Below are 27,600 nucleotides of genomic sequence, written 5' to 3'. Positions count from 1 at the left end.
GGCTTTATTTCTTGCTCCCTGATGATGTTTCTCCAATTTCTTTTTAATAGTATGAAAATCAAGCTCTTATGTTTGGAAAATGGGGCACTTCTGGATTAGTGGGTCGTCATAAATTTTCTGATGTCACAGGAAAAATAAAACTCAAGAGGGAATTCTTTTTGCCTCCAAAAGGCTGGGAATGGGAAGGAGACTGGATAGTTGATCCTGAGAAAAGGTACGTTTTTCATTTTCTGAGAAAAAAGGATGGTAATGAAGTCTTTCCTTAGAGATTGCTAAGTGAATCTTCGCCATCATCATTCTTGATCATATTTACATAACACCCACTGAGCAGAAGTAAGTCCACAGAAACTCACAGAAACTTGAGAGATGTCAATGTCCCATAATAAAACAAAAAAGTATAACAAGCACCTGGTACTAACATTATTGAGAACTTATTACATGGGAATGTGTGAAGCAGTGGGCTAAACATATGCATTATCTTACTGAATCTGGATTGCAGTCCTGCAAGATAGGTAGTGTCAAAAATCATGAAGAGTCTGAGATTTTTATCCTACTTGCAAGCTAGCAAGGTCACCTGCCACAGTTTCGTGGATGTTGGCAGGAGACTCAAGACTCCTAAAGCAGAGACAAAGGACTCTATTGCCCACAGCAAATAGTAGTACCAGAGTATCAACATTTGCTCCTGTTCTCCAAGCCCCAGTTCCCACAGGGCGACACAAAGAGGGCCAGGTGACACTTGCACGTGAAGTGGATTGTATAATAGGAAAGGAACCCTGAGCTTAGGGCTCCTGAATCCTTTATAATGGGTAGGTAGTGAGCATGCTGGCCCTTTGCTCTGGAGAGAAACACTATGTCTTCTGAGGTTCCTCATATAAACATCCTTGAGAAGATAGTCTGTAACAAAGGTCATGGAGCCTGTGTTTAGACTCACAAAGAATTATCTCCCAACAAAAAACAGTATCTCCACTTTCCAGATGAAACTGAGACCTTAGAGGGATTCAGTCACTTGTCCAAAGGCACACAGACTGTGGGTGAGTGGTGTAGACAGGGCTAGAACCCAAATCTAGCCTGGGCACCAAAACCAGCTCTCAAGTGTTATGCTACAGTCTGCAGGAAACAGTAGAGGGCATAATTTAAGTGGATGAATTGTATGGTATGTGAATTATATGTCAAAGGCTATTATTAAACAGGAAGAAAGAGACAGTACAGGGGGCAAGCATGTGTCCCCTGGAGTCTGGAGGAAACCAAAGCCTGGTTTCTACGTGTTGCCAAAAGCACTGGAACCAGAATGCCTTCTTTTCTCCAGCTTGGGACACTGTACTTGTGTTTGGAGGAAACAAGCTTGTGAAGTTGGATTTTAAGACAAACTGGAGTTTGCTCTCTCTGTCCACATTTGTTTCCCATAATGACACAGGATTAGGGAAGGAGGGAAAGAAGTGTGCTGGGTCCGGTCTGTTAAGACCCAGTGTCTGAGCATGATTGCTTTTAACCCATGACAGCTTGCTTTGGTTGGAGTTGGGGTTGCTGGTGAGGGGAAGGGAAATGGGATTTGAATTGGAAAGAAGGAAGGAAGGTTAGTGAGGACAGGGAAAGGCCAGGGTCAGAGCCTGTCGGAACTGGATGGGACCCCAGAAGTGGCAGCCAGTTCTGTTCTCCTTCTCTGGGGCCCAGAGAAGTGATGGACAAGCCCAATTGATACAAAGGGTGGGAACTTTCTGTTTTCTCATTTCTTTCCAGTGCTTGATTCTAGGGGAGGATACAGCAGGGGAAAGATGTAGAGACAGTAAAAGGAAAAAAGAAACCTCACTTGAGTGGATACCTGGCAGAAGACTTAAGTCAAAGTTGGACCCTCTGTACTTTCTTCTCTGGGTTGTCAAAATAGTTCCAAATCCAAGAGGAAAATTGGCATGGCAGGGTGTCAGTATGGATTTCTCAAGTGCCCAAATGGACTTTGGAGTCTTAAATGACCTGGTTTGGCTGTCATCCCTACCTAGGAACTCTCCAGAAAATGTAAACTCCTCCCTTCAGTTTGTGTTACGTAGACCAAGCAAGCCATGAGTAAAAGTTTCCACACTAGGCCCCAGGAGACCGTCTCCATTCCATTTTTTAGAATAGGTGGAAAGAGGGAAGATGACTCTTTATTCTTTTGAACCGTTAGCCAAGAGTCTTGCTGAGAAAATGCTGAATGGCCCTGACCTGACACAGAAACAGAAGCCTGGTCCCTAGAAGAAGCTGCCCACAATGCTGTTTACCCAGTCCCCACCCTAATTACTGGGCAGGAGCAACTCTGCTGATTTGAGAAGTTGTCTGTAATTTAGGGCTCATTGTTTCAGCGGCCCCTCTTCAAAGGAATGTCAAAAGCTATTAGGGCAAAGAAGAGTTTGGAGTGGAGAACCCAAAGGGGTAGGGTGAGGAGGGAACCGGGGCCACCCCCAGGGTATAGATGTCTCCCCACCATTGGAAATAGATGGGGTGGTCGGTGACCACCTTTGGTAATGTTTCTCCTTTGGTAACGTGAGCCTCCTGTCCCTCAGCTTGCTGACCGAGGCGGATGCGGGTCACACAGAGTTCACAGATGAATTGTATCAGAACGAGAGTCGCTACCCCCGGGGCGAGTGGAAGCCAGCAGAGGACACCTACACGGATGCGGTGAGTGCAGCTCCAGCTCCGGGGGATAAGCCCTCCTCTGTGTGAGCTCGGAGAAGCCATCGCTGGATCACCAACCACAAGACGGGGCTGCCCGGTCTCTTCTGCTCCATCTCATGTCCTAAAGCCTTCCCTTTATAACTGGAGCCTCCAAAGCGCATCTGTAATTAATTTCTATAGGAAAGACATGGGGCCTATTTAACTAGATGTTGGTACGTGGTAAAGTCTGGGTTGTGAAATTTTTTTTACTATATTTATTATGGAAACTAGTTTTTAAAATCATAACAAATTGAATGCTCATGTCTTTAGAATAGTCAAACAGCATAAAAGGAAATTAAAAGTAATTCTTCTCCCTGATCCATATCCCACCCCCACCCCCAGAGATAACTATTGAACCACTGATAGCAGTTTTCTGTTCCTATACAAATATATAACTTCTTTTTTCCCCCACCTGAATAGAACTGTGTTGTATGCACAGTTCTGCAACTTGTATTTTTCACGTAATATATCTTGGACATCTTTTGATATCAATACATATAGATCTATGAGCCATTTAAAAAATTCCTACAGAGTGTTTTATTATATGTACCCCTCTATAATTTATTTAACTAATCCTCTCCTTTTGGATATTTAGGAGTTTTCCCCCCAGTCTTTGTTTTTTATAAACAATGTGACAATGAACATCTTTATACATACATTCTTATTCACTTATGAAAGTTTGTCCGTAGGAGAGGCATCTGTTGGCTTGGTCAAGGTTTCAATGCATATAAAATTTTGACAAATATTGGCAAACTACTTTCAAAGAGGTTGTACAAATTTATGTTTTTAGCAATAGCATAGGGGGCTGTTTTTCTAGACACTCACCCTCCCACTTTAACATCTTTGTCAGTACATGAATAGATGGTATCCTGTTGTTATTTCAGTTTTCACACTCTTAAAGTGAAGCTGACTATTTTTCTATGTTTACGGACCTCCTTTATTTCCTTTACTATGAACTTTTTTCATAACTCTATCAGTTTTAATGCAGAACTTAAGTCAATATTTCAAGTAAACTTTGCTCAGTCTTACATGATTAGCATCTACAACCTCCTGTGGCATTACCCCATTCTTGAAGACATGTGTTTTTCATGCTTTATCCATCTCTGATGGGTTCTCTGCAGTATAACCCCTCATAGAGTTGCGTCATTTCATAATATTAAGTTGGACCATATGAAATAGCTTATATTTGATCATTTTTGACCTACAAAAACAATTTCCCGTGGTTTAGCATAACATATTCCCTAATAGTGGAAGCAGAAAGTATTCTTTAAAAATCTAGTTATTGTTTAGCAATTGTGTATTAATAAAGATTACGGCTTTTTCTGAGAAAGATTGATGTGTATGATGGTATTGAAATGAGTGAGTCTGTAGTTAAGTGTGAGGAATTCTATCTCACCTTTGCATCTTATTTAACACACTATGGCTTCTTTCTCTTCTTTTTTTTTTTTTTTTTTTTTTTAAGAACGGTGATAAAGCAGCATCACCCAGCGAGCTCACTTGCCCTCCAGGTTGGGAATGGGAAGATGATGCATGGGTCTATGACATTAATCGTGCAGTGGATGAGAGAGGTAACATTTCAGACCTATTACCTGACCAGGGGCTCTCCAGCAATGCCTTGGTTAAAGTCAAGTTTCCTTGGGAGGGAGGAGTCTCACGCCCCTTCGCCTAAGATGACCAGGTCAGGTGGTGTTTCCTGTGACTATTCAGACGCAAAATCTGAAGGACAAGCAAGTACTTGGACAGGTGCAGGGTGGGGGGCTGTCAAGAATGAAAGATACAAGGTAACGGGATGCCGGGTGGCTGGACTTTGAGATGCCGGGGATCCAATGAGAATTTGGGAGGGGACTGGATTTCGGAGCTTCTCTAGTCTAACCTTGACATACCCTCCCTGGGAACATCACACTCAGGGGCCCCCTAGCTCAGAAAGAAGAACTGCAAAATACCTTAAAAGTCACCCTACTCAGCAGTAATGCAGATTATTGACATAGCTTCTGGTAATGGTATTTATCCTTTTCTTTTTAAACTTTATTTATTTTGGCTGCGTTGGGTCTTCATTGCTGCGCGTGGGCTTTCTCTAGTTGCTGTGAGCGGGGGCTACTCTTTGTTGTGGTGTGCGGGCTTCTCATTGCCGTGGCTTCTCTTGTTGTGGAGCACGGGCTCCAGGCTCACGAGCTTCAGTAGTTGTGGCATGCGGGCTCAGTAGTTGTGGCCCGCAGGCTCTAGAGCGCAGGCCCAGTCAGTAGTTGTGGCGCACGGACTTAGTTGCCCTGCGGCATGTGGGATCTTCCCAGACCGGGGCTCGAACCCATGTCCCCTGCACTGGCAGGCAGATTCTTAACCACTGTGCTACCAGGGAAGTCCGATATTTATCCTTTTCTACAAATAGTAATCTAAAGTTAAACGAACTAGAACATTTAGAATTTTCAAGAGAGAAAATTTGACTTTTAAATTTCTTACAAGAGGGAATAGTACACATGAAAGAACTAGCATTGATAAGGAAGGTTTCAAATAGATTATAAATTTCTTGATGATCTTGATGCACCCACCAGGCCTTTTAATAATAGTTAATGTTTTTTGAGTGCAAACTATATGCTAATCATGGTCCTAGTGCTTTGCATGCATTATTTTGATTAATTCTTTTGAAAAAGGTATATTTTACCTTTCTGCTGGGGAAATTGGACCATCAGCAGGTTTACTAACTTGCAAGAAACTTTAAAAGCAAACAGCCCCCATGTGGTGATGCAGGGATTTGAAGCCAGGCTGTTGACTACACAGGCCACGCCCTTCATCACTGTCCCCAAATGCCTCTTGCATTGTGCTTTACTCTTAGATGCACTCAATTACCATGAATGACTGGAAGTAGAAGCATGGAGGAGAACCCCAGGGCCACAAAGGAAGCTTCTTGAAGAGGGATCCAGGGAAATAGGGCTGTATTCAGTTTGGCTGATGGCAGCAAAGTGAAAGGAGCAGTGGCGTTCAGTCATGACAGTAGAGAATGTTGGGGGGCAGACAGTGACCAAATGATTCCTGGAACTTTATTTGGCAATCTGGCAAGTGCATCTCTTTTGGATAACCATTCACAAACCCTGTTCCAGGCTGGGAGTATGGAATTATCATTCCTCCTGATAATAAGCCCAAATCCTGGGTTGCAGCAGAAAAAATGTATCATACTCGTAGACGCCGAAGGCTGGTCCGAAAACGCAAGAAAGATTTAACACAAACCACTTCAAGTACTGCAAAGGTAAGAGGAGCAATGGGAGGGTGCTGGGGGCTCCGCCTTCCAGACCACGCAGAACCACGGTTGACTGAACCACGGTTGACTCGGTGACTTCTACAGGAACCATTTACCGGTCAAGGGCCTCATGCCCTGCTCAAGGGTTATAAAAGTGTATCCCCGCCCCAAACCTGCTGATTTAGGAACTCTGGGGGTGGAGCCCAGCGTTCCGTGTTTCAGTAAGTCTTCCAGGTGATTCTGAAGCAGGCTGAATAATGAGAGCCACTCGAGAGGCAGTAGTAGAAACAAATTATTTTGGTAGCATAATGTAGTAGTGGCAATAGCTCAGGACCTGGAACAAGACACCTGAGGATTCAAATCCTGGCTTCATTTCCTTTCTCATCTGCAAAATGGATATAATATGCATCTAATTAGGGTATTATAGTCTTAAATGGAATAGTAATAAATTGAGTGGAAAAATAATACTCATAACAGTCATAAGTGGTATGTTCTGTGTGCTTTTTGTGATGGTAGGTCCTGAATATACATCACCTCCAATCCACAAAATCTGCATTTTTATCCTCATCTTACAGATCATGTTCACAGAGGTTAAATGGATTTGCTTTAGGCCATGTGTCTAGTAAGTGATAAGAGTGTTTGAACCCAGGCTGAGGTCATTCCAAATACGACCTCTTTCTGTTCCAAAATGTGCCTGACTCATAGTAGATGTCATGAAGTGTCTTTTTATTAGATAGTGAGCTTTTCGGTACTTCTAAGGTTCCAAAGCTCAGGACCTTGTTCCTAATAAATAATGGAGTAGAATGAATGAGCTAATGAATGAGTATTTGTTTTGTAATCATCCTTATCCTGATAGGGTGAGAAGTTTCTAGAGGCACTTGACTCCCTCCTTCCACATGAGAGCACCGAGGTGAAGTGGAAAGAACACTGAGCCACCAGTCAGAAGACCAGAAACATGGCCCAGTTCTATTCTACCAAAGAGTATTGTTGAGACTTAGATCATGCTCCCTAACCTGCCTCACTCCTGGCTGCATAAAATATGTTGGTGTCACTAGTAATACTGCCAGAAGGTCAATTATAAGATTGTCCTTGACCTGGGTTTTCTGTTTATTTAAAGTTGAAAAAAATAACCCCTACGTGGAACTCTTATTTCTGAGATCATAAATATTATTCAGTATTATTTTACATCTACTAAATCTAGTCATACTTTTAAGATATTTACATAAAATTTCCACCACTGAAATGTCAGCTACAGGAGGGCAAGGACCCTGTCTTTTTCTTCACTGCTTCCTCAGCTCTTAACCCAATACCGCACTTAGAGTTACTGAATGAATTGAAAAAAGACACTGAAAGCGGAGATAATTATATATAGTTTTTACGATTAAAAGTGCTATCGTTGTTAGAAAGTAGTTATTACAGAAGTAATATACCCTGATTTACTTATTAGCTATAGAAGCTATTACCTTAGACAAGACACTTAGACCCTAGGGAGGGTGGTATCGTTTTTTTCCCTCTCTATATAAAATGGACATAATAATATTTTCCAAACTATATCATAATGCCAATGTTCTTATGAGCTAATGAAGTGAGGAAATAGAAAGCAATTTGGAAAAGAATCCATTTGCTTTACCCATTCCCTCATGCCGCTCCCAACCCCTGCTACCAAGTCTGAATAAGGTGCCCCTCCTGATGGTACAGCCACCACTCATTTCATTTCATCTCATTTCACTTTACTTGCCTGCTTATCTCTCTCTATCCCCACATTCCATCAGCTCTGCAACGGCAGAGAGCCTGTCTATTTTGTTCTTTGTTGTATCCCTGGCTCCTAGCCCAGTACTTTGGCACGGAGTAGATTTTCAATACGTATTTGTTGGTCACATAATCTGCTTTATCAATATAAGGAATATTGTTATTATGATTATTATCATTAAATGTTTTACTTCTATTTTAGGCCATGGAAGAATTAAAAGACCAGGAGGGCTGGGAATACGCTTCTTTAATTGGCTGGAAATTTCACTGGAAACAGCGTAGTTCAGATACCTTTCGCCGCAGATGCTGGAGGAGAAAAATGGCTCCTTCGGAGACGCATGGCGCAGCTGCCATCTTTAAACTTGAAGGTGCCCTTGTAAGTAATAAATAGCCAAAATTCAAATCATATTCGCAGAGGGAAAATACATGAGTGTTGGATATAATACCATCGACTCCAGTACTGTAAGACTGCCTATAATTTGGGAGAAAGCTGCACATCCTAGGTGCTCAATAATTTTTGTAGAATGAATAGACCATTTACATATGAAAGGTTCTAAGAAGCACGTTTAATATTGTTTCATCTAGCCTTTCCCGAGTATATCTGTTCCAAAACCTTTGCTTCAGGTGACATCTGTTAACATCCCTTTGGATCATACTTTGGAAACTACAACTGTTCAACAAACAAAGAAAGTTAAATATGCAGATGTGAGGGGAAGGAAAATAGAAGGATGCTTACAAAATTGGGGAACAATTCATATGGAAGCATAATAAAAAGGCAGAGAAGAAAAAAGCACCAAGGTGGAAGGAATGAATAAGAAAGTGGTCATGGTTGATTTAAAACAATGTGGTAGTCAGGGACCATTTTTAGAAATTTGTGTTTGGACACAACCTACTTTTATATTTCTACACAGTGACCCTTCTCTGTTCTTCCACTGCTCTTTTTCCTCCTCCCTTCCTCTTAATCCACTTATGTATCCTTTATGCTCCTCCTTTTTTTTTCTTTCACGGGCAGGGTTTGGTAAACCTGGCCTTGGTGGATAGAAAGGCTGGCTTCGACTTCCTGCTCAGTCGCTGTCCTGGGCTTTATTCATCGTTTAAAAATGGAGTGATTGGGGCTTCCCTGGTGGTGCAGTGGTTGAGAGTCCGCCTGCTGATGCAGGGGACACGGGTTCGTGCCCTGGTCCGGGAAGATCCCACATACTGCAGAGCGGCTGGGCCCGTGAGCCATGGCCGCTGAGCCTGCGCATCCGGAGCCTGTGCTCCGCAACGGGAGAGGCCACCACAGTGAGAGGCCCACGTACCGCAAAAAAAAAAAAAAAATGGAGTGATTGGATGAAGAAAATCTCTTTTAAAAGCGACCATTCCATTTGTTTGTAATTCTTACCTCTTTGTTTGTTTTTAGGCATTGTTAATTGGTTTTCCTGACTCTTATTTTAGGGTGCAGATACTACCGAGGATGGAGATGAAAAGAGTGTAGAAAAACAGAAACACAGCGCCACTGCTGTGTTTGGAGCAAACACTCCCATTGTTTCCTGTAATTTTGACAGTAAGTTTTAAACATGTATTTGTGTTTTTCACTTCTATGACGTTCATCTCAAGGAAACTCTTTGAATTCACCAAATATGATCGATAAAAATCCCTTTATGCAAATGTGACTTTCATTTTCATCACTTGATGGAGACGATTTTTTAAAATACAGTTTTCAAAATTATATTTGGGGTAGAGGGTGGTCAAATCATTGATTTCAACATAATCTGTCTGACGTGTACTCATGCTACCTATTAAGCTCCAGCAAAAGATTATTCTAATTGGAAAAAATGTTCAAAAAGTTAAGGTTGGTTTCAATGATAACCTTCAGGAATTTGGGAAGCAGACCTACTCTGTAATAATAATAGCAAATACTCATATAAGTCTTAGCATGTGCCAGGCACTCTACATGTATTAACTCATTTAATTCTTATAGCTACCCTAGAAGGTAAGTACTATTACTGGCCCTAGTTTTACAGGAGGAAGCCAAGTGCAGAAAGATTAAATAACTTGACCAAGATCTTATAGCCTGTAAGCACTACGACAAGATTTGAACTCAAGTAGTCTGGTTCCCAGAATCTGTGTAATGAATCAAAATGCTCCCCTGCCTCTCAAGTTATGTGTGTTTGCAGGGGCAGGGAGGGGTGGCAGTTTAGTGGGGAGGGTCGTATATGCATTCATATAATAATGATAAGGAGTATAAAGTCTTTGAAATATCAAAGAAACGTTTAGCAGATAACTGTTTCCTAGATCTGGTGCTGAAATGGTCTGGAAAGCCCTATTTCTGTAACTCCTAGAGACCAAGTGTCATTTTAAAGGTCGGCGATGACAAGCAGTACCCTAAATCCAGGTAGTTTACACCAGGAGTATGTTCTCGTGATTGACACACTTGCATTGAGCTTCCTGTAGTACTTTTTAAATAAGTTTCATTTTGCAGGAGACAGAATTACTTTAGGAAGACATGTCATCACCACTGTATATGTGTTCTTTACCGTGGGGAGATAGATTTGGGTAACCCATTTATCTGAAACATATATTATCTCCAAATAGAAATACAGTGTTCTGTTTCTTGTAAGTAACCTCCATCCTGTTGTTTTTAGGAGTCTACGTTTACCATCTGCGTTGCTATATCTATCAAGCCAGAAACCTCATGGCTCTAGACAAGGATAGCTTTTCAGGTAAAGGGAAAATGTCTCCATCTCACATGTTATTACACAGCAGGCTAGCTTGATTCTACTTTTCGTCAAGTGGATGCTTTGAGTTATTTCTCACAACAAAAAGCCTTTCTGTATTGAGAGTAGTTTGATATGCGTGAAGTCAGTTGCTCAGTCATTAGATACTCGCTGAGTACGCCGAGCATGGTTGATGAATGCTGGAGAAGATTCATGGTCTTTTAATACTACTAATCATTAATTGATTAAGTGATTAAAAAAACACCTTAAGAAAAGCAGTTTCTGCTTTCTGTTTATAGCTGTGTTTTTACCCCTGGGCTCTTGGGTTAATTGGTAAGTCCTCACCTTTATATATATATATATATATATATATATATATATATATATATATATATATATATATATATTTTTTTTAGATGTTGCGGGTAGGAGTTTATTAATTAATTAATTAATTTTTGCTATGTTGCGTCTTCGTTTCTGTGCGAGGGCTTTCTCTAGTTGTGGCAAGCGGGGACCACTCTTCATCGCGATGCACGGGCCTCTCACTATGGCGACCTCTCTTGTTGCGGAGCACAGGCTCCAGACGCACAGGCTCAGTAGTTGTGGCACACAGGCCCAGTTGCTCCGCGGCATGTGGGATCCTCCCAGACCAGGGCTCAAACCCGTGTCCCCTGCATTAGCAGGCAGATTCTCAACCACTGCGTCACCAGGGAAGCCCAATATATATATATATTTTTTTGTAGCTCTCTTAAGTTGACAAAAAGATCACCAGATCACCCATTCCCCTACTTTGGAGTCCATCTTGATCTCCTCTGCTGCCTGCTCCCCAATTCCCAGCACCATCAAACCATGAGGCTTCATCACCCCTCACACTGACACCCCAGCTGCTTTTGTTGCCTTTGGACTGGTTCTAAGAGGAAGGTTCTGGGCGCCTGCTGCTGGGGGATTTGTGCTGTTGCTAGTGGGACCATGAATAGTTGCTGGGCTCCCTGGGCTATAGGGGGAGCATTCTACTTCAGGACCTGAAGGCCATCAGAGCTACCCTGGGGCTTCTATGGAAACAGCTCTAAGAGCAGTTACCTGACACTCCAGCATGCTTACATCAATTGTGAGGTATGTTCGGAGCACTAATATTAACCAACATACGTGAATGGTTTCCTTTTCTCACAAATTAAAGCAGATTCAAGGTTATCTCTGTAATACACATCTCCAAAATGGTTTTTGAAGACATTTTTGAATATTCACCACCAGGGGGCACTCAATCATTGAAAGTCAAAGTTAATTTCTCAACTAAAGTTGCATAAAACTCTAAGCACATTCCTTGCAGTTTGAGGTAAAAGATACATCATCAGGACAGAAGCAAGGAATCCCATTCATAAGATGCTGCAATGCTAAAAGCCAAGCACCCTTTTAGCTTATGCAAAAGCTTCAAGTTAGACAGCAGGGTATTGCTCGGACAGGACAGCTCCCGAGCAATTGCAAAAAGGTTTGGTGAAATTATTTAGCATGGAGGAGAAATGGATTACTTCTTTTTTTTTTTTTCTTATCTTTTTTCAGCTTTATTGAGATATAGTTGACAATATAGTTGTAATATATTTAAAGTGTACAACGTGGTGATTTGATACATGTACACATTGTGGAAGGATTTCCACAACATTCATCGTCTCTCATACTTACCTGTTTTGTGAGTGTGAGAACACTTAAGTTCTACTTTCTTAGCAAATTTCAATTATACAATACAGTGTTAGCTGCAGTCACCACTTTATACATTAGATCCTCAGACCTTATTCATCTTGTAGGTGAAATTTACACCCTTTCACTAACTTCTCTCCATTTCCCCTGCCCTCAGCCACCCTGAGGGCACCATTCTACTGCCTGTTTCTATGAGTTCGACTTTTTTTGTTTGTTTCAGGTATAAGTGATACCATGTAGTATTTCTCTGTCTGGCTTATTTCACTTAGCATAATGCCCTCTAGGTTCATCCATGTTGTCACAAATGGCAACATTTCCTTTTTAAAGCTGAATCATATTTCATAGTGTGTATCTATCTATATTTTCTTCTTTATTCATCTGTAGGTTGGCTTTCATTTCTTCGGTGGTTTACTTTGCTGCACAGAACCTTTTTTAGTTTGATGTTGTTCCACTTGTTTGTTTTTGCTTTTGCTGCCTTTGCTTTTGGTGTCAAATTCAAAAAACCAGAGCCAAGCCAGTGTCAAGGAGCCTACCCCCTATATTTTCTTCCAGGAGTTTTACCATTTCAGACTTCAGCTATGGCCATGGTTTCACCATGTGAGACTTCAGCCATGGCCATGGTTTTACCATGTCAGACTTCAGCCATGGTTACTCTTTTTTTCTGTTTTAGATCCATATGCTCATGTCTCCTTCCTTCATCGAAGTAAAACCACCGAGATCATCCACTCAACCCTGAATCCTACTTGGGACCAAACAATTATATTTGATGAAATTGAAATTTATGGGGAACCCCAAACAGTCCTACAGAACCCACCCAAGGTTGTCATTGAACTTTTTGACAATGACCAAGTGGTAGGTAATTGAGAATTTCTACGATGGCTAGGGGAATGATGGAGATTTATAGGGATGTTTGTTGGGGAATTTAAGGATTGCTTGTTTCTCTAGGGCAAAGATGAGTTTTTAGGACGAAGCATGTGCTCTCCTCTGGTGAAACTAAACTCAGAAATGGACATCACACCCAAACTTCTCTGGTACCCAGTAATGAATGGAGACAAAACCTGTGGGGATGTCCTTGTAACTGCAGAGCTGATCCTGAGGCACAAGGTACTTACTGAGTTCTCACTCATCTGTTTTTTTCAGAGTAGCCAATCAAAACACTTGTTAACAACTCCAGGCACTATTTACTTGAACTAAAGGGAGGCATTGACACTTCCATGTTTGTTTCACAGGATGGCTCCAACCTTCCCATTCTTCCCTCGCAAAGGGCACCAAGTCTGTACATGGTCCCCCAGGGCATCAGGCCTGTGGTTCAGCTCACTGCTGTTGAGGTATGCTGCTCACTTTGTTTTACTGATCAACTCAAATGGATGTGGCTGTAGAAATGGAATCTTTCGTCTAGGAATGGAATCTTGCTGCATCTTCTCTTGCTGTCTCCAATTTTCTATAGAATTTGTCTAGAAAATTGAAATATTCATGGAAATAGAATGCTTGTCAAAGCAATAAAAACAAGTCAATCCCAACATTTCTGAGGGAATCTAGAATTCCCATTTACTGGGAGCCAGTGGATTTCTAAGTTTCCTGTGTCAACTGGAGAACTGGGAGAGAGGAGACAGACTCAGAGCAGTGTGTCTTTATGTGCAGAGAAAAGGGGACCTCAGAGGGAGGTATAGGGAGGGAAGGGAGGAATGAGAAATGCTGACCTGTCAGAGCAGATATAGACGGAAGGAGCCTGATGGACAGCGTCCTGCCTACTATTGAGGGCTCTCCCTCTGTCCAGTCAAGCACCTGTTACCTGGAGATTTCTATTCTTGGGGTCTTGCTAAGACTGAGGCAGATGACTTTAAACAACAGCTCTTATTTTTTACTTAGTGCCTGCATGTCAGTCACTGTGTTAAGAAGTTTACACTTGATCCTCAGAATAACCCATGATAGGAAATGCTCTCAGCCCCGTCTGCAGATGAGACAGAGAGGTTACTAACTGGCCAGAGTTCTCAGAGCTGTGATATGGCGCAGCCAGGATTGGATCCCTGCACTCTTATCCCTCTGCTTTTCAGCAGTAAAGGTAGGAGAGGTAAATGGGCAAAACCGCTTTCTCTGTATGACCTCCAGGTTTTCTAGAGTGACATTCTCAGAGATTTGAGGCAAATCTGTACAAGTCAATCTTAAAGAATTTACCAGTTATTAAGACAGGATTTTTCCTTTCGAATATTATTTTTAATATGTTGGGTTTCCTTCCCTTCTCTTTACATTGTTTTCTTAGATTCTAGCTTGGGGCTTAAGAAATATGAAAAACTACCAGATGGCTTCTGTCACCTCCCCCAGTCTCATTGTGGAGTGCGGAGGGGAAAGGGTAGAATCAGTGGTGATCAAAAACCTGAAGAAGACGCCCAACTTCCCAAGTTCTGTTCTCTTCATGAAAGTGGTACTGTATCGAGACTCCATAATAGTTCATGTCTGTTGAATAGCTGATTTGTACTTGAAAATGAATATATACAAATCACACACATATTTTATATATATATATTTCCAAAGTCTGCAGTTTATATATTTCCAGTCTGACAACAAATAGAAAAACCCTGCCTTGCAGACAGCATGTCAGTGACTTTTCCCCCTTAGATTCTCACACTGTAGTGATGGTTTCTTAAAGCTTCAAACAACCCCAGTGACACAGAAGTATCTACGAGCGATACTAATACATTTCTCCAGTAAACTGTCCATCTAGTCAGCTCTCTGTAACAGGCTCTTGGTCAATCCCCCAAGAGTGGAATATTAACCCCCAGGCCCTGCAGGTGTACATGGACCACAACCCTCTGGATAGCGACTGGCTGGCTGGGGAAGGGCAGCTGCGGGGTGATGGGGCCGTATCCTAAGAGCCCATGACTGTGCCCTGCCTCCACGTGTCCCTGGGTTGGTGCCACTTTGTTCCATCAAAGTTACCCTCTGGTTATTAGAAAGGCACCAGCCTCAGATCTGGTTCACAGGCCTCCATCATAGACCCTATAATACATTGGAGCAAGAAGAGGTTACTCTGTCTTTCTGGTTTCTTTTTGTTTTTTTTTGCGGTACGCGCCGTGGCCCCTCCCATTGCGGAGCACAGGCTCCGGACGCGCAGGCTCAGCGGCCGTGGCTCACGGGCCTATCCGCTCCGCGGCATGTGGGATCTTCCTGGACCGGGGCACGAACCCACATCCCCTGCATCGGCAGGCGGACTCTCAACCACTGCGCCACCGAGGAAGCCCCGTCTTTCCGTTTTTAAAGCAGTTAAATCCTTAACTTTTTAAAAAGAAAAAAAAACTTTATTTTTTACTCTACTATACAAAGCGTTAAGAAATAAAGGCATTTCTTCAGTTTAATGGGATGGAAGGTCCAGAACCTTCCCATTTCTTTCCCCACCCCAGTCATTTTTCTGCCCTTGGGGTCTCCAGCACACCACTCTTGAACTGTAGGGTCTTGGAGCTTAACTTCTCCAATCACAGATGAGGCAGCTGAGGCCTGGAGAGGGGAGCCACCTTATGCAAGTTCTGTAGTGAGTGCCAGGCCCCGCGTGCTGTGCTGCAGTGACTCTGTCGAGTTTGCAGCAGTAGCTACACAGAGCTCGGTGCTGGCTGCATTCACACTCCCTGCATTAAGTCTTCAACCCTGCAGGGTAGGCATTTTCACCCCTCTTATGTGTGCTTTGGAGGAAACTGAGATGTTAAGTGATTTACACGAGGGGACACAGCTAGCAAGTGGGTGGCCAGAGTTTGGACTTAAGGTCCCTCCAACTTCAAAGCCAGTACTTTTCCCCTCGCGATGCTACAGATGAGCGCCACCTGGAAGCTCTGAGCCAGAATCCCAGAGCGATCCCCTGGGCCACTCGACCCATCCTTGTTCCGTCCCCAGCCCCTTCCCCACCTCCCAAGCTCTAGCCTGGAATCTAGCCTCAGTCAGCAGAGGTGAGGAAAGCCACTCAGTTGATCCCAGCTTCTATTCCTGTGTGAAGACGAAGGTGGAAATCATCTGAACCACGCACCAGGCAGACCCGAGACCAGCCCGTGATTCCCCAATCAGACAATGTCACCAAGGTTACCAAATTCCATATAGAGGAACCAGGAGGCATGGAGGAAAAATGAGCATCCCATTTTGGCATTCAACTTCCAGGGCTGAAAGACTCTCAAGCCACAGTTATCTCCCGTGAAGGTTCAGTTTTATCTCGATCTAAATTTTAACTAATTCTAGCTAAATGCTGACTTCACATCCTGTTACAGAGCAGAGCCAGGTGCTAAGGTACAGTGCCAAGCACTTCACATATATTAATCCAGCACCCCTACTCTTATTAAGGAGATCACTGGGACAGAGAAGAGTTCCCTAAGATCCTGCAGCTGTTGGTGGCAGAGCCAGGGTTTGATCCTGGCTCGGAGCTCAGGCCCTTCAGCTTCAGGCTGCTTGCTTGGCATGCACATTACTGAACTGCTCGCTGTGGGTCCCAGGGGCTACACCAAATGGGAAGAAAGAGCCTGGGTTGGTCCCTTTGGGGGAGTTAATTGGCAAAGCTGCCCTTGTCAGGTCTTAAACAGAAAAGTGACACCTACCTCTGTGACCCCCAGTTCTTGCCCAAGGAGGAACTGTACATGCCTCCGCTGGTGATCAAGGTCATCGACCACCGGCAGTTTGGGCGCAAGCCCGTTGTGGGCCAGTGCACCATTGACTGCCTGGACCGCTTTCGCTGCGACCCTTACGCAGGAAAGGAGGACATCGTGCCACAGCTAAAAGGTAAATGCAAGTCTCTAAATAGCATCTTGGGACTTTTCATGTTGAGTTGATTTAATCTTTGCAAACTCTCAAAGTAACTACTCATTGTCCAGATTTGGCAGATGAGGAAACAGCTTGATTTACAGCATGCTATGTAACTTTCCCAAGGTAATATAGTTAGTAAGTGGCAGAGCTACCCTTGAATCCTGGCCTTGTTTGAGGGGACCCAATGCTCAAGCTATTACTTTCTGAATTGTCCTGCTCCTGGATGAACATGCTTTTTTGTATCATCCAGCAGAGAAGGCAAGACAATGGGTGATTGCAGTTTGCTGTGATAAGTTTTTTTTTTAATTTATTTATTTATTTTTGGCTGCGTTGGGTCTTCATTGCTGCGCGCAGCCTGTCTGTAGTTGCAGCGAGCGGGGGCTACTCTTCCTTGCGGTGCGCGGGCTTCTCGTTGCAGAGCACAGGCTCTAAGCGTGTGTGGGCTTCAGTAGTTGTGGCACGCAGGCTCAGTAGTTGTGGCTTGCGGGCTCTAGAGCGCAGGCTCAGTAGTTGTGCACACGGGCTTAGTTGCTCTGCGGCATGTGGGATCTTCCCGGACCAGGGATCGAATTCGTGTCCCCTGCATTGGCAGGCTGATCCTTAACCACTGCGCCACCAGGGAAGTCCTGTGATAAATATTTTGATGGGGAAATACAGCGGCCCCTCCGTAAGCACTGAAGGAGTGGGGGATTTTTATTTTAAATTGCTTTCCATCTATTGTCCTGCCTCATTAATGCATCACAACGTTGTTGTGATACAATTTGAAAAATATGATTTCATTGTTATCTATCGAAGAAAAAATGACACCTGCTTGAGTTTAAATTGCTGGCCTTGGGTCACATAATTAATAAGTGATAGAGCAGAGTATAATACTTACTTTTGGGTTCTATACTAAATAATAACTAATGAATAGCATTTTGCTCTTGTTTATTCAAGAATTACTCGTTTTTTAATTTACCACGTGGCAGAGACTGTTAGGGGCTGGGGACTGGGTCCCATCCGTGAACAAGATCCCAGAGCCCCTAGGCTCATAAGATTAAGCCCAGTGGAGAATTGACACCCATTCATCTGATCATTGGTAGCCTCCAAACTGAAACAGATGTCTTCTATTTGAGAGCTGTTCTGCTAACCAGTTCTATTTCATCTTCCATACGGTTTGGTGTTGATTTTACAGAGCCTCTGAAGCTCATCTGCTATGTGGGTCTGAGCATCCTGTATCCCTGATTCAGAGAAGAGAGAAAAAAATTCACAGTCACACTTGAGCAGAACCCTACATGTGTTTATCCATACATTTCCCATGGAAAGCATTTTTGTGCTGAGTTGATGGTGCCTAAAACAGCAACATTTTTATAACATCAAGGATTAATGTAACTGCAGGCATTCTTTTATCTGGGGTTACTTAATGGAGAGAAACTGTTTTCCTAGTGTTTTTCCTATTGCTTTCATGAGAGAAAGTTCTTTGACACAAATATGTGAAATCATGAGGAAGGTACAAATGCTGCAGATTTTCTCTGGCCCCAGAATCGCTTGCGTAGACCTACTTGTGTCTATGGGTCAGGGTTAGGCAGAGGTCTCCTGGTTCATGGTTCTTTGTAGTTAGTGTGAAGTGAGGTCAAGGCTTCAGAAAGCCCCTGAAGAGGAAAATCCCTAAGGTGTATGGGGAGCACAGTGTTCCCAAGGCCAGAATCTGTTATTTTAGATCAATCTGATAGTTTCTTAAAACCAAACTGAGGTAAGAGGTGAGGAATGTACTTGGTTGGCCTAATGTTGGAAGCACACAGAATAACTTTCCTCCTGTCCCCGAGGCTTTGTTTACATGAGGATTGTAAAGTGGAGAAATGATAATATAGGAAGGAACTTGCATGCAGTTTTGTTCCAGCATGCCTTCCCACCTGGCTGTCCTGTTCTGTGTTGCTGCAGTTGTTGGGAGTTGGAGGGGAGCTATCTTGGAAGCCTGGAGACTTCTGATAGATCTGGGGGGTGCCACCTAGCAACAGCATAGCAACTGGCATATCATAGATGCTCAATAAATGTCAGTCTCCTCTGCTTCCCAGGTGTTCCCCTGATCATTTCTCTGACATTTACTAAGGGCCTACTTTGCTCTGGACTCTGGTATGATGGCTAAAACACAAGCTTTGGGGTCAGACAGACCCAGATTACTCACTTTCACTTGTGATTGTTTAACTGGAAGCAAATGACTTGCTTTCTCTTAGCCTCAGTTTGTTTGTTTTTTAACCTCTATAATGGGTATAATGCCACATATGCACACATTCTACAGGATTTTTGAGGGGTGAAATGAGATCATGTATGTAAACAGGTTAGCCCACTGCCTGGCACATGGTAGACGCCTGAAAAATGTGTTTTCCCTCCTTCATGTCCTATACATCAAATGCTGGGTTAAACACAAAGTTCTTTTGGCTTGGCAGAGTTTGTTCTGTCTGAGTTCTGCCCTCCTGTTGAATGTCTGGCTGCCTGATGCCTTCTTCCATAAAGGGTAGCTGTACCTCTCATCCCACCCGGCCCCAGGCTGAGGCTTCAGCACCCCCTTCAGCTGAACCAAACCTGGTGAGCCCAGGGGCTGCTCCTGAGCCCTTGCTCTAACCTCACCATCCAGAGCCACAAATATTCTGGGAATTATTTAAAGCCAAGATGTGTGCCTTTTCCCTCTGTGTACACTGTGAGAGCCAAGCTGAATGAGCCACTGCCACTTCAGCCCTGAAATGTGCAACTATTCACCCTGCTTTGCTTCTCTGTGTCTTACAACAGATTCCATTAAAAGGAAGCTCCTTTGGTGTAGCCCCCCCCAGCCCCCATTGCCCCGACCTCACTCCTACATCCTCTAAAGACATGTGTTGACACAATTCTTTTTTCAGCATTTCCTGTGTACAGGATTGGGCTAATTGTGTAAGATAAAAGAAAAAAATGGGCCATAAAATCCCCTTAAAAATGTCTAAAGCTGTATCATATTTTGGGAAAAGCAATGAATTGGGTTATTTTTCTGCATTCAGACGTGGTCTTCACCATTTAGTAAGTCTCATCCAGGAGCAAACTCTACCTTCCACTGTGTGGCTGTTGAAATTGAACTTGGAGTAGAATGTTCACCACTGTATTTTTGTAAGCATCTTAGATTGTGAAATTGTCTTGCAGCCTCCTTTTTGTCTACCCCACCCTGCCGGGACGTCGTTATTGAAATAGAAGACACCAAACCATTACTGGCATCAAAGGTAGGCTTCAGAACTGATCATTGGATGATGTCAGTTTTATCTTCCAGGCATCTAAGCATTAGGTGAATTCAGTCAAACAACCATTCAGTGCAACTAAAATAAAATAACAAACCAGCTTATCACGGTAAAAAACCTGAATCTTACACTGTGTGGACTCGTGACCTCTACCCTCAGTCACCCAGGGTACTTAAAATATACTCAGACCCGTGCTCCACTCTCCATGAGGGAGAGGGATCTAGACAACAGTAAATTTAAAAATCTCCCCAAGTGATTCTAATGTGCAGGCAGGTCTGAGGACCTTTAGTGTGGACGGTCTGAATGATATCATTTGCAAGAAAGAGAAATTTCAGGAGCAAATACACAGCACCACAACGTTCAGAAGAGGGATACATGTAGCACACCAGTTTTTTCCCCTACATGAAACAGAAGCGTCATGGGTTTTTTTTTTTTTTTTTTTGTGGTACGCGGGCCTCTCACTGTTGTGGCCTCTCCCGTTGTGGAGCACAGGCTCCGGACGCGCAGGCTCAGCGGCCAAGGCTCACGGGCCCAGCCGCTCCGCGGCATGTGGGATCCTCCCAGACCGGGGCACGAACCCGTGTCCCCTGCATCGGCAGGCGGACTCTCAACCACTGCGCCACCAGGGAAGCCCTGTCATGGGTTTTTAATGACCCTATTTGTCAGTGCATGGGATATCCCCGACTTTTATATTCACTGTGGTTTTCCAAATCAAGAAACTGGTGGAAATGCTCATTCAGGACCCTATGTTAAAACCATTCCGGCCAGTTCGACAGGAAGGAGAGGGAAAAAAAAAAGTTCCCAGCCCAGAAAAAAGAAAACATCAGCTATCTCCCCGTTTCTGTTGGCATTCACGATGGACTTTCACAGCATGTTTTAATGTGCAAACTGGCCGAAAAGTACACATGATTGCACTTTAATGTGTTATGTCCATAGACAGTGCCTTTAAAGAAATCCACTTTCTTCCCACTGCATTAAACTCACTAACAATTGGACCATACTAAATGTGGGCTCTACAGCCAGCACTGTGTAGCAGTGTGTTTGATTCTATTCCCTGAGAATCCTCCAGTCAGAAATGACAATAGCAAATATGCAAAACCACTGTGTTCACTTTACAAACAACCCCAAATATTCCCAATAAAACAGTAGTAGCCTAAGACGAAGCTAAGTATAATATGCTTAAGGTCTTTTACGTACATTTTCACAACAGCTCTGGAAAAAGCCGGTTTAAGATCCTGCTCTATAATCAGCCTCCAGCTTTCCTGCCTCCCATTGTTAATCAGCTCTTCTTTGGGCCTTCTGTAGACTCAGTAGCCCCAGGTATGGAGGCTCAAGAAGAAGAATAAAGCCAGTCTATGCCCCGATCTCATTCATTTCTTAACAGTAGTTGACAGATGAGGCTACTGTAGCGACACACTGTGAAAGTTGAGTTTATGTCATATTTTAAGTTGCAGCTTAGCAGGGCTGAGGAAGGTAGTATCAGTCATTCTCACGTACTATAAATAACTTTCACTCAGCTGCTCTCCTGACAGCTACTGGAGGTGTACTGTGTTGATAAGAAAGGCTATTTGGAATCGCCTCTAGAAATCTGATACCACCTATTCATTGGGGAATATAGCACTCATCTGTGCAAAGTCAAATGAGCAAAGTTGAGCTTTGGAAGAGCCAACGACAAGCTTGCTGATGTCCCAGATTACACATACGTGTAATACACGTGCATGCATGTAATAGATATGCATGCAGGTGATATGCATGTGGTACGTGTACATGCGATGTGTGTGTAATGAATACCTATTACCACTAACTCAAGTCAAGCCTTCTATTGGTAAATTGAGGGAATGGGTCAACACTGTGCTGTTGATGGGAGCTGTAGAATGTGGCTTCAGGTGACAGTTTCGGGCTCGCAGAAACTCACACCACTACCCTGTGGTGACCCTGGGAGCTCTTAACAGATGGGCTCAGCACCACCACAAGTAAAGCAGGAAATAAGCACTGGGGACAAATTGCTAAGTGCCAGCCAGATAACAGAGACGTTCCTACGTGGCCATTTCAACAATTAACCTTCCAATTCCAGTGCTTAAGCAGTATGTCAACAGCACTCAGCAAAATGGCTTCTCCAGCGACAGTGCATGTATGTATGATAAGAAAATGCATGGTGCTGCCTGGGGCTGCGGGGACCTTGGCCTAAAGACTTGAACTCTCCTTTCAGATTCTTTCTAGATTTTGGAGTGAAAGACGATCTTTAAACAAATGTGATTATTTTAAGCTTCAGGGGAGAATCTTCTGTGCCATTTGGATATAATGGAGCAAGTTACTCTAGCTGCTTCAGCTACTTTGCCACGTGAGCTAATGAGCAAGCGGACATGAATCAATTCTCCCATATTAATCCTGGATCTTAACGTCAGCCATCTGTTCTGAATAACGCTTTTTAAATCATGAACTATTCATTTCTTTGAAATGATTTCCAATAGCTGAGAGTAGATGTGAATAAACAGACTCTAAAACTATGAATTCAGGAACCATTCGGAATGTGAAAACACTTTTGGCATAAAGTCTCTCTCTCCAAAATCTCAATTCAGCTGTGCTGATTTAACTTTTAATCTCGCTTTGACATGAATCTAATAGAAAGAATTGTTATATCTGTCTGTCTCTCTGCCTCTCTTGGCATTTCTGTGTGCCGAACAAAAGTCGATGTGGAAAATGCCGAGGGGCACTTGCAGAAGAAGCCCCGTGGCCGCCCAGCACTCCCTGCAGGAAGTGCCTGTAGTGACGAGTCGCTGTCCCCTCACAGTGGAAATGAACTTGAAGTTAGGAGGTAGCAATTCTTCACACTGCCCCTAAGGGTGAGCTTGGCTTATGTTCCAGCAGGTACCAAGAGAAAAGTCAAGCCCCAGCATCCTAGCTGTCCATTCTCTCATCCCCTGGTGGATTCTCCGTGCAGAAACTCAAATGGGAGGATTTGGCCAATGAGAGACTTGACATCCATTTATGGATGGATATGTATTTGGTGCTTTATCGTCGGCATGGGGAAAAATCAAGAAAAGATACTTAATGATGGTGCTGCAGTCATGTTGGACATAAACATCTTGGGACAGGAGTTTTTGAAGGAATGAGGATTAGGCCAAGTTGGGGATATACTTTAGAAGCTAAATGGAATAAAAGGTTTGGGGCAGGAAGTTGAGTAACTATTCATCCCCACCTCCACCCCACCTTCTTTGTGATCACTATGCTGGTGGACAGATTGTCCAACTCTATTAAAACATGGGACATGGGTGGCTACCTCCAAGCCTTTTATTTTAATACTGTTTGTAACTCTTCTGCACATTTCAGAGAAGAAGCCAATAAGGTGTGTTTAGTTATGGATCATCTTGAATAAATAATCCATCAAAATGTCGATAATATAAGGCATGGATGAACAGTAACATCTCCTTTTCTCTTTCTCATTGAACCTAATGCTCATGGGGTCTCCATCTCTGTGTGACCTGTACGTGGTTTGTCCTCTTCCTGCCCATATATACGTGATGGGCAGCTAACAGAAAAGGTAACTATTATACATTATATATTTTCTGCCTGTAGCTGATACCTAAATACATAAATAAATAAATAAATAAATGTTTAAATCCAGGGTTGGGTTACTGATCCACAAAGGGGAAATAACTGTAGGTGTATGTATAAACATATATATACCATATACAAATAAGGAATAACCGTAGGTGTATGTATAAACATATATATACCATATACAAATAAGAAATAACCGTAGGTGTATGTATAAACATATATATATACAAATATACAAATATACAAATAAGAAATAGCTTTCCTTGAGTGTTCCTTCTTCCTTCCCCCAAGATGGAAGAAGAGGCTATGTTGCTGGTGACACACTCTTTTGGGCAAGCTCACTCTTCCTAGGTAGATTAAGCCACGGGTGGGTCTGATGGGATCTATTCTTGTTATAAATCTGAGTGGAATTTATAGTAGCCTTCGATAAACTACAGCCTTCTACAGTTTGAGAATGTTGCACGAGGGATTCTAAATGCTGTCCCTTCTGCCCAATCAAAGAACCGCCGGATTCTGAACTCTGGCTGCACGTTACCTGGGGAACTTTTGAAAGCATCCTGTATGCCAGGTCTCACCCCAGGCTGATTGAATTAGAATCTCCAAGAATAGGTTGGGAGCCACTGGTCTAAACAAACCATGATGCCTCCCTACTCTTGCTTCACATTTTATAATTTTCAAAGCTCCTTCTCCTAATGATGTTATTTGATGTCCAAGACAACTCTATGAGAGACTTCCCTGGTGGTCCACTGGTTAAGACTCTGTGCTCCCAGTGCAGGGGGCACGGGTTCAATCCCTGGTCGGGGATCTTGGGGAGCTCAGATCATCCCGCATGCCACACAGCGTGGCCAAAGAACAAAACGAAACAATCCTATGAGATGGATGGGGACAGGTAGTGTTATTATCCCATTCAGTGGATGAAGAAAATGATGCTCAGAGATGTTAAACAACGTACCTGATGTGGTATGGCTTGTAACATAAGGGTATGGCTTCTAACGTAAAGGATGGAACTTGAATTAGAACCAGTTTTACCCACTCTTAGCTTAGTGAGCTCTGTTTTGCAACGCATTGCTGGCTAAAAGGGCTAAGGAAATGAAACAGTGGAAAACACATACTGGAGGATGAAATAGTAAACACATACTGAAGGCTTTCTTTTAATTTATCTGCATATGTAAATATCAAGTCAACAGGATAAAGGAGTAAAAACAGACAAATGAATAGATTGTATCCATAGAATGTAAGAAAATCATCTAGTGTAGCTGCGGCCATTAAAGCCAAACACATTTCATTGGCCAAGGATCATCATTTCACCTCCAGCTTCTGGGTAGAAGAATCGTGAATACTTTGGTGCATGTAAACAAGGGTCATATGATCTCGCCTCTTTTAGGTTCAGAAGTACCTGTTTCTCTTGTCTATTACCTATGAGTTTTCTTGCAATGATTGGAAATCCAGGGCATCACTAAAGATTTTTCCATTTTCATGTGTCTTTCTTTAGGAGGAAGAAATTATTGACTGGTGGAGTAAATATTATGCTTCCACAGGGGAACATGAAAAATGTGGACAATATATTCAGAAAGGCTATCCCAAACTCCAGGTACCTGGGCCTACGCTACTGTGGGTGGGGGATTGACATGCGTTAAAACTGGCCACAGGCAGAGCTGAGTGAAAGACTGAAAGGTCCAATGGTGGGTGCTGAGGCTGAGGGGCCAGGAGCACCTCTGGCCTCCTGGGGAGCCCCCTTGTGGTGGATTTTGCCTTTGCCAAGATTCCTGGGGCTTGAGGACAGCTGTTGATTTATGGTTATGTGACTGCCACTTTAGGGCTTGGGGACATCTGGCCGAGGGTTGGGAATGGGTTGGCACTGCACTACTTAGGCCAACAATTGTCCAGTTTGACCAAGGGAGACCTTCAAAGTCATGGTGCTCTTGCAAAAAAGCATGACATGTCAACATGCTTTATTCTGTCCTCTAAACGAGCATCAGTTTCACTAGCTGAGAAGTTGATTCTTTTACGTGCATGCAGTGTACAGTCACAACTGTGTGTCCAGGAGGAAGACAAGCTATTGGACTAGGCCGGTCTGGCTATGGACGATCTTCCTGTTAATGGTTTGGGTTTTCCAGTTCTTTATTCATTATTTCAGAATGTGGAAAAATCTACTTTCTTTCATGTGATTGTCATAACATCTCAGTGCAGCTTGGGAAACACCAGTATGTAAAGAACCGCTTATTTAGAGAAATAAACTAGGTTGGCAGATCAGCCCCACAGTCCATCCTCCATCCCTCCCTCTTTCCTTCCTTTTTTCCTCCTTCTCCTCTTCTAGCTTTTTATCGAGGTATAATTTACATACAATAAAGTAATCCATTCGGTGAGTTGTGATAATTGTATATACGCCTACATAAACCACTACGAAAACAAGGCAAGGAACATTTCCATCACCCCAGAAAACTCCTCTGTACCCCTTTCCCTTCAATTTCTCACAACCTTCCAACCCTCTTAGAGACAACTGATCTGATTTCATCATCGTAGATCGGTTTTGCCTTTCTTTATACTTCAGATAAGTGGACTCATACACTACGTATTTGTGTGTGTGTGGCTTCTTTAGCCCAACACAGTAGTTTGGAGAGCCGTCATATTGTCTTGTGCATCAGTAGTTTGCCCCTTTTAATTGCTGAGTCATATTCCATTGTATGGATATACCACAACTTGTTTATCCATTCTCCCGATGATGAAGCTGCTACGGACATTCTAATACCATGTGGACATGTTTCCATGTCTCTTGGATGAATACCTAGGGATAAAACTTCTGCATCATAGAGTAGCTGGATATTTGACTTCATAAGAAATTGCCAGACACTTTTCCAAAGTGGTCATATCATCCTGCACTCCAGCCAGCAGCGTGAGAGTTCTGGGGCTCCATCCACATCTCGTGCCCATTTGGTATTGTCAGTCTTTTTGATTTTAGATTCCACCTGTACTTTAATGAGAAATTAAGAATCTGTTGATGGTTTGCAGATATATGACTGTGAACTGGAGGATGTAATGGAATTCGAGGGCCTGACAGACTTCTCAGATACTTTCAAGCTGTATCGAGGCAAATCAGATGAGAATGAAGATCCTTCTGTGGTAGGAGAGTTTAAGGTGAGTAAAATGTGTGTGTATGTCCTGTTTAAAATCCATCTTTATTTTCTTTATAGACCTAGGATAAAGGGCAACCAATCTCTGGGTCAGGGACATATCCTCTGACATCTGAAGGATGCTAGAAAATGCTAACAAGGAAGAGGACAGTGGGGTTGGGGGCAGAACACTCAAAGCCATTCTCCGTTATCTTTCTCCCTGCTGATGCCAACCAGCCTTGAATCCTGTAGAGGCAGCCTCTCTAAGCTCTAGTACACGTACACACACACACACACACACACGTCCCCCGCCCCCTCCCTTTCAGCAGGACCAGTGCAGCACTTTCCCAATCCATTGTCCTTGCCACCCTTCTCATCCACACTCTAGTCCATCTTCCACACAACCAAATCTGATCGCTTAAAGACATCGCCTGAGTTTCCACCGGGTCAAGTCTCAACTCCTTCCAAGGGTTGGGCTGGCCTTTCACAAGCTTCTTGTCTCTCCTGCCACTGCATCCTCTCCAAGCCCCCAAACACACCCTGTCCTCTCACAACTTGGAGCTTTGGGACAACTTCTTCTTCATTCCCTGGATGCCCTTTCTTCCCTCTCTGTGGTCTGACAAACTCCTACTCATTCTTTTAAGCTGGCAAATCCGTGGCAGATGTGCTGTTACTTCCTAATCCTTTCGCATAGCAGACATTGCTCATCAGACCATTTTACCCTACATGTGGTTTCAGAATCCTTCTCATTATAGCTTTCCACCAAGCCATCAGAGATAGCATGAGAGAAACCTATTTAACCCCCTGTGCCAGACTGGATTCCTAGAGTTCGTCTTTTGGCCTCCAGTACCTGGCAC

General features: G+C 43.2%; 1 protein-coding gene across 1 annotated transcript in view; it reads left to right on the top strand.

The window, feature by feature from the left end:
- Positions 1-27,600, top strand: part of MYOF (myoferlin) — a 157,856-nt gene that overhangs the window by 103,754 nt on the left and 26,502 nt on the right. Inside the window, 16 exon segments of the mRNA XM_032609332.1 lie at positions 51-214; positions 2,535-2,649; positions 4,148-4,253; positions 5,781-5,926; positions 7,869-8,042; positions 9,104-9,212; positions 10,294-10,371; positions 12,728-12,909; positions 13,003-13,161; positions 13,287-13,385; positions 14,318-14,479; positions 16,644-16,809; positions 19,981-20,057; positions 23,602-23,613; positions 25,126-25,224; positions 26,643-26,768. Coding sequence (XP_032465223.1) covers positions 51-214; positions 2,535-2,649; positions 4,148-4,253; positions 5,781-5,926; positions 7,869-8,042; positions 9,104-9,212; positions 10,294-10,371; positions 12,728-12,909; positions 13,003-13,161; positions 13,287-13,385; positions 14,318-14,479; positions 16,644-16,809; positions 19,981-20,057; positions 23,602-23,613; positions 25,126-25,224; positions 26,643-26,768 — 1,974 coding nt within the window.

The sequence above is a fragment of the Phocoena sinus genome, chromosome 16 (genome assembly GCF_008692025.1).
Source record: "Phocoena sinus isolate mPhoSin1 chromosome 16, mPhoSin1.pri, whole genome shotgun sequence".
In the NCBI taxonomy this organism is placed as follows: domain Eukaryota; kingdom Metazoa; phylum Chordata; class Mammalia; order Artiodactyla; family Phocoenidae; genus Phocoena; species Phocoena sinus.
This window is presented reverse-complemented; position numbering and strand designations above follow the sequence as displayed.